The sequence below is a fragment of the Sinocyclocheilus grahami genome, unplaced genomic scaffold (genome assembly GCF_001515645.1).
Source record: "Sinocyclocheilus grahami isolate Dianchi unplaced genomic scaffold, SAMN03320097.WGS_v1.1 scaffold1204.1, whole genome shotgun sequence".
NCBI lineage: Eukaryota > Metazoa > Chordata > Actinopteri > Cypriniformes > Cyprinidae > Sinocyclocheilus > Sinocyclocheilus grahami.
Window position 1 is genome coordinate 197785 of NW_015506383.1, and position 12875 is coordinate 210659.

At 38.0% G+C, this 12875-nt stretch overlaps 1 protein-coding gene across 1 annotated transcript in view; it reads left to right on the forward strand.

The window, feature by feature from the left end:
* Window positions 1-12875, forward strand: part of LOC107567983 (LIM domain only protein 7-like) — a 36874-nt gene that overhangs the window by 15842 nt on the left and 8157 nt on the right. Inside the window, exons 9-18 of the mRNA XM_016253813.1 lie at window positions 1794-2211; window positions 3970-4236; window positions 4538-4652; window positions 7175-7336; window positions 8596-8767; window positions 9368-9435; window positions 10851-10876; window positions 11002-11109; window positions 11336-11425; window positions 11595-11809. Of these exons, the coding sequence (XP_016109299.1) occupies window positions 1794-2211; window positions 3970-4236; window positions 4538-4652; window positions 7175-7336; window positions 8596-8767; window positions 9368-9435; window positions 10851-10876; window positions 11002-11109; window positions 11336-11425; window positions 11595-11809 (1641 nt within the window). The remainder of the gene's footprint in view (window positions 1-1793; window positions 2212-3969; window positions 4237-4537; window positions 4653-7174; window positions 7337-8595; window positions 8768-9367; window positions 9436-10850; window positions 10877-11001; window positions 11110-11335; window positions 11426-11594; window positions 11810-12875) is intronic.

Here is a 12875-nt window from a genome sequence, read left to right on the forward strand (position 1 = left end):
ACAGGAAAACCCGGCAGTTCTTAAAAGCTGAAGAATTCCAAAGGAACTTCGTTATTTTTACAGGGAAATACAACAAAGTATATCGTTTACATGTAGCGCAGCCTCAGTCCATTCCTTGTGAAGTTCACTCAAATTCTTGAATCGATTTTGCTTGACAATCCTCATAAGGCTGCGGTTCTCTCGGTTGGTTGTGCATCTTTTTCTTCCACACTTTTTCCTTCCACTCAACTTTCTGTTAACATGCTTGGATACAGCACTCTGTGAACAGCCAGTTTCTTTGGCAATTAATGTTTGTGGCTTACCCTCCTTGTGAAGGGTTTCAGTGATTGTCTTCTGGACAACTGTCAGATCAGCAGTCTTCCCCATGATTGTGTAGCTTAGTGAACCAAACTGAGAGACCATTTTGAAGGCTCAGGAAACCTTTGCAGGTGTTTTGAGTTGATTAGCTGATTGGCATGTCACCATATTCTAATTTGTTGAGAATGAATTGGTGGGTTTTTGTTAAATGTGAGCCAAAATCATCACAGTTAAAAGAACCAAAGACTTAAACTACTTCAGTCTGTGTGCATTGAATTTATTTAATACACGAGTTTCACAATTTGAGTTGAATTACTGAAATGAACTTTTCCACGACATTCTAATTTATTGAGATGCACCTGTATATAGTAGTTCTGTCATGACAACTCTCGGAGACTTTAGCTTGGTAATATACATGGTAGTTATATTATTTGTAGTAAAAACTGCTGCTGCACACATACATGAAAGCACACCGTAACAGATACAGGTGGAGCTGGGGAAGGTGGAGGGTTTCTGAAGTGCACTGAAACTGCTACAGCAAGCACTAGCCAAGTATTTGAATGTTGAGAAGGCACATTGGCTTCTCAACATTCAGAAAAGAAACCAATCAGCTGTGCCATGTGAATGATGATGTAATTATATTAGACCTAGTTAGAACCTATCGGCCTGCACCATCTAGAGTTTCATGACAGAACTTTGTATTACATTTTGATCCAGGGACCTTTAGGACTCTTTGAGAAGATGTGTAATGGCACCCCCTACCGTATAATAGTGAAAATACAAAAATACGAAACATTGTCAATAGCAGCTAAAGAGTTAAGTAGTTCTCTAGCATTAGAATCACTGTTCTCAGTGTACTTTAAGTAACAATACCACATTGGTATTAGATGCTGCACTGCCATCTATTGACATGGATTAGTATGATTGTTTTATTACATTTATATCTGCCCCCCCCTCCACCTTTAGTCTTTATTTCTGTCGTCTGGCATCAGGCCAGCAGGTACGGATATTCTTGTCTCAGTTGGTAAACAACAGTGTTTAATTTTCACTTTTCACATCATGAAACTAAACTACAGTTCTAGCATTTCAAATGACTTCACAAAAACATTTCCCATTCCTATTTATTTCCTAATGTGTACCAAACTACTGAATTTATCAATGAAGAAAAGTTAGCTATATTTATAAGTCAACATCCCCCAAGATTAATAAATGCTCTAAAAATGTAGTTCGTAATACTTGGTGCATTAACTGATGTTAACAAATTGAATGTTATTCTAAAGTGTTACCACTTGGTGTTCACTTGTGGATAATGGAGACATTTGATAGTTACACCTGTCCTCCAAGCCCTGTCCACCCCCCGCTCCCCTTCCCACCCTTTAGTTCACAGGTAACCACTAACAGCCATGTGCTTTCCAGTAGAGTCCTGCCCATCCTTAAACTCCTGCCCCGGGATCAGATCAGCCATTCACTCCAGTTGCCGGTTCACTCTCTTCCAGCTCCAACATGCCTGGACCCATGAGTGATGCGGGCTCCAGTGTCAGCAGTACTGGGTGGTCCACCACCTCGACTTTACCCCTCACGAACGGGACATCTGCTCTGACCAGAGGCACTGACGCGGAGACGACTGACTCAGCTGGTGAATTCTTCACCCCTCCATCAGCTGTTGTCTCTGAACAGAGTTCACTGACCAGCCTGACTACCATGGATCCAGAACCGTACGAGCAGCAGGGTCCAGACTTCAGCTGCCGTGCAAGCCTCCTGGAGAGCTTTTATGCAGGGGGAGCACGAGTATCTGCCACTCTACCCAGAGGTTTCAGAAGGTCAGAAGGTTCCTCGCGCCTCTCCACGGGCGTCACCCCACGTCCATTTGGAGCCAAACCCTCCAAAGTGTCTTCACTGCCCAGAGTATATTCAGTAAGTGCCCATTATTAGCCTTGCACAATAAAGATGACATTCTTTTATTCATAAAAGAAATCAGATTAAAATGTCTTCATGTGAGTCTGGATTGGAGTAGAGGCTTTTAATTCAGATTTTTGCTATCTGTGTCCATTTCACATTGTGTTTAGTATCTCATTGTTTGATTCATAATGCAGCAACTGCGGTACTTTCTCTGTGTAGTGTAGTTTTTTTTAGGGATGCACCGATATGAACATTTTGGCCAATACCGATAACCTTATCAGGCCGATACCGATAACAGAAAAAATTAGCATTTATCGGCCGATACCGATATGGTGGCCGATATATCGTGCATCCCTAGTTTTTTTTCTTTGTACCCTGAATATTCCACTCCATCAGGACCATGAATTCATATTAATAATACTGCTTATTTCATGACACAAAGGTTTGACATTTGAACTTGTATAAAAGCTTAGTTTTTGTAAGGATGGGCACAATTACCAGAGTACTTAAAAGTAACATCAATGATCAATCATGAAAACAATCACACAATTTAAAAGTGTATTTTCTGATTGGTTATGGGACCATCTTGCATGGTACCTTGAGGTCTGATTGGTTAGTGTTGGGACAGTATGCATCTAGACCGAAACAAACTAAAGTGAAAGCGCGCAGTGATACCTGGAAAGTATGCGGTGGTCATTAGTAGAGCTAAAGAAATTCTCAAATTAATTTTTTTAGTGATATTCTTAATATATTTGCATTTGAAATGGCTTACATACATTCAGTTAGAAGACATATCACCCAAATAGCCATTATACTAGCTATTTGTCTTATTTTGACTCGGACGGTTTCAAATGATTGAATCAGTTTAAGCTAAATCAAGGAAATTAATCCAGTCTATAATTTAGTTTTTATTGAACTGCAGATTAGAGACATTTAACATCTTCGTCTTATCGCTTCCATATTCGCCAGTCATGAGAGCGAAAACGATTGCCGTACTAGTGTAATGCTCTTATGGAAATGTAATGGTCAGTTAAAAAGGGTGCAATACAATTATTGTAATATTCATGATATGACTTAAATTTTAGATCATCAGTAATCACTATATATAATGACAATATTACCCATCATTTACTTCCAGTAGCACTTACAGTATACTTTTAAACCCAGAGTCTTGCCTTACAGTAACTGTTAGTTTCTAAATAGTAGCTAAATGGTTGATAAACACACCTGATAAAGGAGTGGGCGATGAGGAAGAGTGGTAGTTTGTTCAGTATTCTGTGTGTGTGAAGTTTAGTGTTACTCCTCATCACCTGATCATCTAGCGACTGGCTTATTAATAATGGATAAAGCCACTACTACTGCTCTGCACTCTGGGTGCTTTGTGAAACCCAAGATGTGACTTTGTTGTGTGTGTGCTCTTTTCCATGACGAGCTTCTCAACCGTGCATGGTCACACGCAGTCTTTGGTCACCGTATCTCGAACAAAAGCAATAATGTATTCTCTGTATCAGTCATTTATATGAAGACCTGGAATCTAATAATATAAAATATAACATAAAATGCAAAATAAAATAAATAGGGTCATATTCCATTTTTCCCCCCAGTGCTCTTAAATACAGTCCCTAATTTCATTTTAATGCTCTTTCTTCATAAATATCTTTTATAATGCAGTCTGCTGAGTCTCAATATCAAACAGAATTTGGCACTGCCAGTGCTGAAGTGGTTGTAGAGGGAAGTAGCCTCTTTATTTGTTTTTATCTTGGGTTTCTGCAGATGGACGACTCTCATAAAAGCCTGATCAGTGGGAACGGAGACCATTCAATCGTCCCCTCTTTCCTTAGTGGTCAAGGAAAGGTCACCGCCTCTGCTGACACGGGCCACTTTCGTTCAAGCACTCATCCAATCAAGAAGGAAGAAGAAGAGAGAAGAGATGGAAGGTTGTCAGCGCCTCCAATTAACTCGTTTGTCACTAAAGTGACTATGGTCGCCTCCAATATACAAACATCTCCTCCTGCTGTCTCTGAAATCAGGGATATTAAGGTAGGCTGCTTGACAATCAGAATCGAGTAAATTAAATCATGACGTCCAGGATATCCTTAACCTAACTAGAACACTCAGTGGATGAAAACAGTTCTATATTCTTATGAAATAATAATACAGTATGTGCTGTAAATATACATGTATACAATTACTTAATGTTAAATGAGTTCTCATAGAAAATTGTTTGTTTTGTTTGTGTTATACTGACTGGAGCAGATTTCTTGAAGATGGTGTCATGGGATCCTCAGGTGTCACATTCTCTACCTGTGTATCTCTCGCTCTCTCTCCCTCTCTTTCTCAGGTGGGTCAAAGTGAAATGCGAGTCTGTTTGAATCAGAAGCCAAACAGTGGGAGAGACTTTGGATTCAAGGCTCACTGGGACTCAACTGGTGCTTGTGTGAAATCTGTTCAACCAGGTAAGACTTATAATTTAAAATGGTTCCAAGCAAACTGTTTAGATATAATTAATAGAGGTTGAAAGGTAATATATGGTTGTTTCAACCATACAGAATCTCTGTTTAGAGAAATAGGGTGGTGTGCATTTATGGATGAATGGAGATGAGATCTGTGCATTTAGCATTTCTTTGAGTAAAAATAAAAAATGCTTAATAGCCTAAAAGTTTTCTCAATTTGCTGCTTTGAGAATTCATGATGAATGGTGTTTTTTTTTTTGTTTGTTTGTTTGTTTGTTTTTGGCATATTTATTCGTTTCTTTAATTTGATAACGCAAGGAGTGTTGCACTTTAATTCCCATGTGCGCTTCTGTTCAGCCACACTGTGTCATTCTCAGAATTCTGGAGTGAGATTGAGATGAATGATTTATAGAGAACAGTGAAGGTGTTTCTTACTGTGCATTAGTCTGATTGCTTAAACTAAAGAAGTCCTGTAGGGAGTCTGGTCCTGAGTTTAGGATGTGTCCTCATGAATGAGAGGAGCTTGAGCATTCAACTGTGACCGGTGCGCTTAAAAAATAAATAAATTAATTAAAAAAAAATAAAAACAAAAAGCAGGTCAGGGCAGCCGTGCATGCAGGAAATATAAGGTAAAGACCATCTATGTTATATTAGCTTTCATCTGTTTCATTGTACAGAAGAGACTGAGAGCGTTTGGCTCTGACACTTGGGATCCTTTTAATCAGCCGTATCGTGTGCTGTTATGAGACAGGCTGAGGTGGAGAAGGCTCAGGTTGATCTCCTTCCCCAGAGTTCCACTAAACACACTAACCTACATGTAGAGCCTCATCAATGATGTATGTTCTGTTGTTTTCAGTAATAATTAGGGCTGTCAGTCAGGTAATATATTATGATTAATTTTTTGAAGTTAATGCATTTTGATCTTTTTACAGAAGGAAAACCTGAATGCACAAAAAAAAAAGCATGAATATTGGCAATTAAATTTGGTAAAATGTATGTGTACCATTATTGAATACATTCAAGACATCTGGCTAAGGTAGATTTCCGCAACAGTGCTCTTGTCTCACGTGCACAAAAATAATTGAATCCATATGTGAAATAATGAAATCTTTCCCTACACTTTCTTTATGAACTTGCATGTGCTGTGATAGAGTAAATGTAATTATTTATTATTAATGTAAAATAAATGTAGAAAAAAAATAGTAAAGATGTAAATATTACAAATAACATCCTAACGGGCATCCCTAATTCTGTTCTAAAACCAATTGTTTGATTAGGTTACCACCTATTGGTATAAAAGCGTGTTGATTTTATTAATCCCCAAAGGGCAATTTGTTTGACTAGTTAAATACTTTGTGGGCACACATATTTCATATACAAATACTAGGGAACAGGTGAGGACATTCAGTAAAGGAATATGGTGAGCTGTAGCATGAGAATAATACGATTTGAAATATGTATACATAAGACTGTATACAATTAAATATATTATGGAATTTTACATTAGTATTTTCACCAGCTAAAAAAATGGTTTTAAGTCAGTTATTTATATATTTTGCTGTAGTGTGTCAGTAGGAAATATCAGTTTACATTTCCAAACATTCATTTTGCCATTATTTGTAATAATCCAGTGAGATTTTTGTTTGCACAAGGAGTCTGACAACAGCCAGTGCTGCACACAGAGATCTGATCTCGCCATCATCCAGTCTGTCTGGAATGACATGAAGAAACGGAACAAACTGAGACAGACTCAATCCAGAAGAACTGTGGCAACGTCTCCAAGATGCTTCAAGAAACCTACCTGCAAAGCTACAGTACTGTTAAAAGTTTTAGGTACTTGTGTAAAAATGCTGTAAAACGAGGATGCTGTCAGAAATAACGTCATAAATAGATTTTCTTTATCAATTAATTTAACTATTTATAACTAAATTAAATCAACATTTGGTGTGACCAACCTTTGCATTTAAAGCAGCTTTTGCCTTAGGTGCACTTGTGCACAGTTTTTCAGGTAGTTAGGTCTCTTGAAGCATCTTGGAGACGTTGCCACAGTTCTTCTGGATTGAGTCTGTCTCAGTTTGTTCTGTTTCTTCATGTCATTCCAGACAGACTGGATGATGATCAGATCAGATCACTGTGTGGAGCACTGGCTGTTGTCAGAAAAATCTCACTGGATTATTACAAATAATGGCAAAATGAATGTTTGGAAATGTAAACTGACATTTCCTACTGACACACTACAACAAAAGATTTGCATTTTTTTTATCTGGTGAAAATTCTAGTGTTCTAATAATTTTGGCCACCACTGTACAGATATACTGTACACTTTTTGACCATCCTGTTTACACTTCAACAGATTGTTTCACATGCCAATGAATGAAACCCCACGAGAACAAGATTTGTATTCAATACAAATCTAAAATGTCCTGTTGTTCCAGATCTAGAAGTAAACCTGATTATGTACGCTCACAGTTTGACTTGAAGGCACAGCCTTGTCCTGCTTCTTCTTCTTACTCTGCATCACACAGGCAGCCCAGCAGAGTTGTGTGGTCTGCTGATGGGTGATGAGATTGTGGCACTGGGTGGATGCAGGGTGGCTGAAATAAATTATGAGCAGTTTAAGGGCAGTATGAACACAGCACAGCAAAAGGGCACTTTACTGATGGACATCCGACGACACGGCCAGAACGGTGAGGATGTGGAACCTGTCTGTGAGAATGTAGCACTGTTAAAGGAATACTCCACTCAAAATTGACAATTTGCTTTAACTTTACTCACTCTTGGGTCATCAAAATGTAGTTGAGTTGAGTCAGAACAGATCTGAAGAAATTCACATTACATCACTTGCTCGCCAACAGATCCTCTGCAGTGGATGGGTGCCGTCAGAATGAGAGTCCAAACAGCTGTTAAAAAAAAAAAATCTGAAAAGCTGTGCGTTTGTTAAAAAAATAAAAAATAAAATAAAAAAAAAGACCATTAAGGCGTTTTTTTTAACTTCAAACCGTTGCCTCCATTGCTAAAAGACAAGTCCTCTATTCATAATAATGCTTCCACCAGTGTAAACGCAGTGCTTGGTCTGTGCATATTTCTCTCCCGATTCAGACAAGATGACCTTTTCACTGGAGAAAGCAATATTATGGATGGAGGACTCATATTTTAGCCGGAAGATATGGTTTGAAGTTAAATACATCTTAATGATGGATTTCATACAAAGACACAGGTTGTGGATTAATTATATTACTTTTGGATTATTGTGATGGTTTTATGAACTGTTTGGACTCTCATTCTGACGGCACCCATTCACGGCTGAGGATCCATTGGTGAGCAAGACATGTAATGCTAAATTTCTCCAAATCTGAAGATACAAACGCATCTGCATCTTGGATGGTGTGAGGCTGAGCAAAGTTCATCTATTTAACCAGCATAATTTAAAATGTCATTCTTTTTTACATTTTTATTGTGAAATAATTTAGCGTTAACAACAAATTAATGTTTTTAACATCGTCACACTCACAATCAAATAGTAATATAAAAAGTCTGATTTAAGAAGCACTTAAAATATATTTCTGGCATGGTTCCTTCTGCTTCTGATTTTTATGAGACCAGAAAGTCAAGGTGCCATTCCAGATTCAGATGCTTTATCTGTTGCTTTCTGTCACTGTGGGAAGGTGGTCTATCTGTCTGTCAGTCAGTCTCACTGTCAGGTCTGAATAGTCTGCGGGTTCACTGTGCTTAATTTTTTTTCCCCCTTTACCACTGGATCAATAATCTTTGTTTCAATTTCATCAAAGGGAATAATTATGAGCACACTTTGATTTCATTAATGGACACTTATGACAATATTTTTACCCAATTAAAATTCCATTTTCACAAATCACAACAACGCTAAATCGCAAGTTCACTAACATGTGACTTGGCATTTCTGATGTATGTTTTGGGTACTGGACAGACTGGGGCAGTGACCAACCTTTCCTACCGTACAAGAGCCATAAGACCATCAATTTGACCAGTGCCAATTCAACACTTATAGGGCGGCCCGAGCAGTACGTCTCGATTAACACAACCTCTCCAGTAGAGACCATGGTGAAGACACAAGTCAACGGACAGCCTGCTAATGTGAGTCAGAATAGGAGTATAATGAATGTGGTGGACTGTGGGAAATCAATCAGTTTAGCTGTTGTTGTTTAAATGTAGTCATTTTTAATACTTATCTCCAAGTTGGTAATTCATCTGCTTAGTGGTACATTGAATGCTTAAGGGGTACACTATCGTTCAACAGGATAAATTATAATTAGTTTGCAGGAAATTAATGCTTTTAATCAATTTATTGCATCCTTGCTAAATATAAGTAACAAGTACTTTTTATAATGTTACAAAAGATTTCTATGTCCAATAAATACTGTTCTTTTGAACTTTCTAATCATGAGAGATTTCTGGAAAAAAAATTTGCTGTTTCCACAAAAATAGTAAGCATAACTGTTTACTCGCTGAAGACTGGAGTAATGGCTGCTGAAAATTCAGCTTTGTTATCAGCAATAAATTGTATTTTAAAATGTATTCAAATTATTTAAAACTGCAATAACAAATTTTATTGTATTTATTTGACTTTTTTCAAAAATATATGTAAAAAAAAAACAACCCCAATAATTTGGTAGTGTACATTCTATGTTAAGTAATTAATAAAATGAGTGTTTATTTGTCTAATTTGATTTTACATGTTTTCAGGGAGTTCTACCTAAAATGGTGAATGGACGTATCAAGGACGATGCAGTTTCTCTAAGAAACAAAGGTGGGTGCTCAAGACCCCTTCAGCAGTCAAAACTTTGTTCTTGTTCAGGGTTAAACTAAATAATTTTCATGTTGTTTAAAAAAGACACTCAAATATGTGGAAAATGACAGTCTCTTTCCACTGTTCTCTCCCCACTTGTGTTATAGACTATGAGAACATAGTTTTGAAAAATCATAGAAGAAAGTTAGAATATTTCATGCAAAAAGGTAACTGCATCACTCAGGCTGTAGCCGTTTAATGCTACGCGGCTAATCGATCACTGCAGCTTATTCATTTAATTATACTGTGACTGATTTGTATTAAGCACACTCTTAATGGAGTGTATTGGTGCGGTCTGTTCTGTTGAATATTAATATCTGATTTCGCTCAAAAACAGATGGGTTTGCTTATTCTGCGTTCTAAGGGCCTGACTAACTAAAGCATTTAGTACACACATTAAATCTGTCCCCCATTTAAGTTAACATTTGACATGCTCTTTTCTCACTACTGTATGTACAAAAAGCTTTTTTAAAGTCAAGCTCTAGGACTGAGCAGTAAGATCTGAAATTGCTTAGTGGGTTTCTGTTGCTTTCCATTGTATTGCTCTTAAAGCTAATGCTCTGTCCTTCAGGTGTCACTGTTAGCTCCTGGGTCTATCTCTGTGGTAAATAAAGATGTGTGCTGTGATGCACTGTAATTGACTGTGTGTGAGGACTGCGGTTTGTCTCTTTCTGTCTTTTTTCTGTATCTGTTGTGATTCCTGATTCTTTTGCAGAGTTGTTTACAAAGACAATTTTGAGTTGGCTAGTCTCTTATAATTTTGTGCCGTTCCGTGATTTGATTCCTCTGCAATTTAAGTGCTTTTAATTCTATGGCGTGCACTACTTCTCTGAGGTGTTTTTTGCACTCTCATCATGTTTTTCTCAGTCTTGCGTGTTGTTTAAAGCCTGCATACCAGCATATGAGTGATAATTTGTTGTGTGCTCTCTTGACCGCGGTGGCTTTGGGTACGGTTTTGTCATATGAGCAAGGGGGTGTTCATATATCTTTTGCAGAGTTGTTTACAAAGACAATTTTGAGTTGGCTAGTCTCTTATGATTTGGTGCCGTTCCGTGATTTGATTCCTCTGCAATTTAAGTGCTTTTAATTCTATGGCGTGCACTACTTCTCTGAGGTGTTTTTTGCACTCTCATCATGTTTTTCTCAGTCTTGCGTGTTGTTTAAAGCCTGCATACCAGCATATGAGTGATAATTTGTTGTGTGCTCTCTTGACCGCGGTGGCTTTGGGTACGGTTTTGTCATATGAGCAAGGGGGTGTGTCCGAATCCACTGAGCAGCATGAACCAGCAGGTTAAAGGCATGGAAAACTCATGGCTATGTGTGTGCTTTATTATGCTTTTTAAATGGATCATCTTTGTCCCCTCCTCTTTTACTAGGTGGCTCGGAATCTGCCATCTCTGATGTGAGTCGCATCTGTCATTCACATTTAGTCTTTATTCTAGGTCTTTATCTTAAATTCTGATTTATCAGTGTGCTGATGGTTTACCTTTTGGTTCCTTTATCCTTATTTTCTGTTTTTTCTATCAGCTGCAGGTTCCCTCCATCAGTACCACCTCCTCTCGCTGGTCATGGGATCATGAGGAGGAGAGGCGGCGGCAGGAGAAATGGCAGATGGAACAAGAGCGCCTCCTGCAGGTACCACCAAACACCAAATCACATAAATGCTCTTTAAGTAATGTGTTTATTGTAGTTAATATACAGTTAGGCCAATATAGAAATACTGTGTACTTTTCTATCAACCAGCTGCATGAGGTGTCCAACTGAAATACTATTCTAAAGTGTAAAGCTTTTCAATGTAATAAGCTAATTAAAAAAAATCAATAAATGTTTGCTAGTGGACTTTTGTCTGCATTGGTTTCAGGAGAAGTATCGACGTGATCAGGAGAAGTTGGAGGATGAGTGGAGGAGAGCTCAACAGGAGGTATATGGAGAGGAGCACAGTAGTACTGAGGTCAGAAGATTGTCATAGCATTAATCTCTCTTGCTTCATCATTTTATAATTTCCACTCTAACACAGCATGTAAATTAAAGTTGTATACAGTGGTTCCATTGCCTTTAAGACTCTTGATTGGTAAATAAGAACAATAACAATGTTATTATATACCTCCTGCCGATATTAGGAGCAGAAATGCACTGATGTGCTGGCAAATGGAAATGCTACTTATATTCCATTGCCCTTCTTCAACCAATCCATTGCTACCACTTCAGTGGCATCCAAGCAGAATGCAGAGAAGGTGGAAGCAACACAGAACAGACAGAGCTCTGTGCAAACAGCAGCAGCACAGCAGTCACTAAAGGCAGAAGTGGAGTGTGATTCAACCACAAAGAGTCAGTGGTAAGAAATATGCCAAACACAAGTTGGAAGAGAAGTTGTAGCTGTTAATGCCAAGAAAACATTAGGATTTAGCATTTCTGTAAATATTAGGGCTGTCATTCAATAAAAAAAAAAGTAATTGCATATTTTAAAATGCAAGCACACAAATGAAGATGATTTGATCATTTCAATAAATAAATTCACTGAAGACATTGCATAATTGTAGCTGACAAAAGACTCAATAGGTCATATTCAACAAATCTCGTTGTTTTATTCCCATATAACTGATCATAATATCACCAGCACCTATCCAATCCACAAGAATCCAGTTTGTCAACCTGTCTGAGGAAGATTTGGGGTTTTTCAGCATCACCATGAGCACCATATTTTTACCCTAACAAAATTAACTGTATTAGTTGTAGTGCTGGGCGGTATGACCAAAAATGTATATCACGGTATTTTTCAAAATTATACCGGTTTCACGGTACATGACGGTATTTTTTTTTTTTCATGCATGACCAGGTGTTAACCATATTTTCTTTCTAACTGCAGTATATTGACTTGGAATGCCCTGTTTTACTGTCATGATGAGTGAATATTGTCAAAAAAATACCATACTAAATAGTGACTAAACACGACCCATTAATACATGTTAACCAGGAGTCACTCATTTATAATCGTGGCATCGTCTGATAAAATCAACATGCATCTACACTAAAGAGCGGCTATATTACTTTTTTGTCTCATGCAGCGCACTGCCTGCGTCTGAGTAACAAACAAAAAAAAAACAACAAACAAAAAAGTACATGTGATATTAACAGGTGAACTACTCTCATATTTATAATTCCAAACAATCAGTAAGCGACAGGTGCTAGGAAACACTGTTTTGTACTCATTGACGAGTCGGCTGCGGTGCGGCCAACTGAATGCGCTGCTTCTCTGCCGCTCACTGCACAGAACAGATGCCGAGAGAGGTGACACTTCTCCGGGAAAGTCAGACCTCGCGTTCGCGGGACAGCACTGGCAAAATCTTCCAACTGAACCATAGCTAAGGTTTATCCAAAAAAGTCGCTAGGTTTGTCAGTAT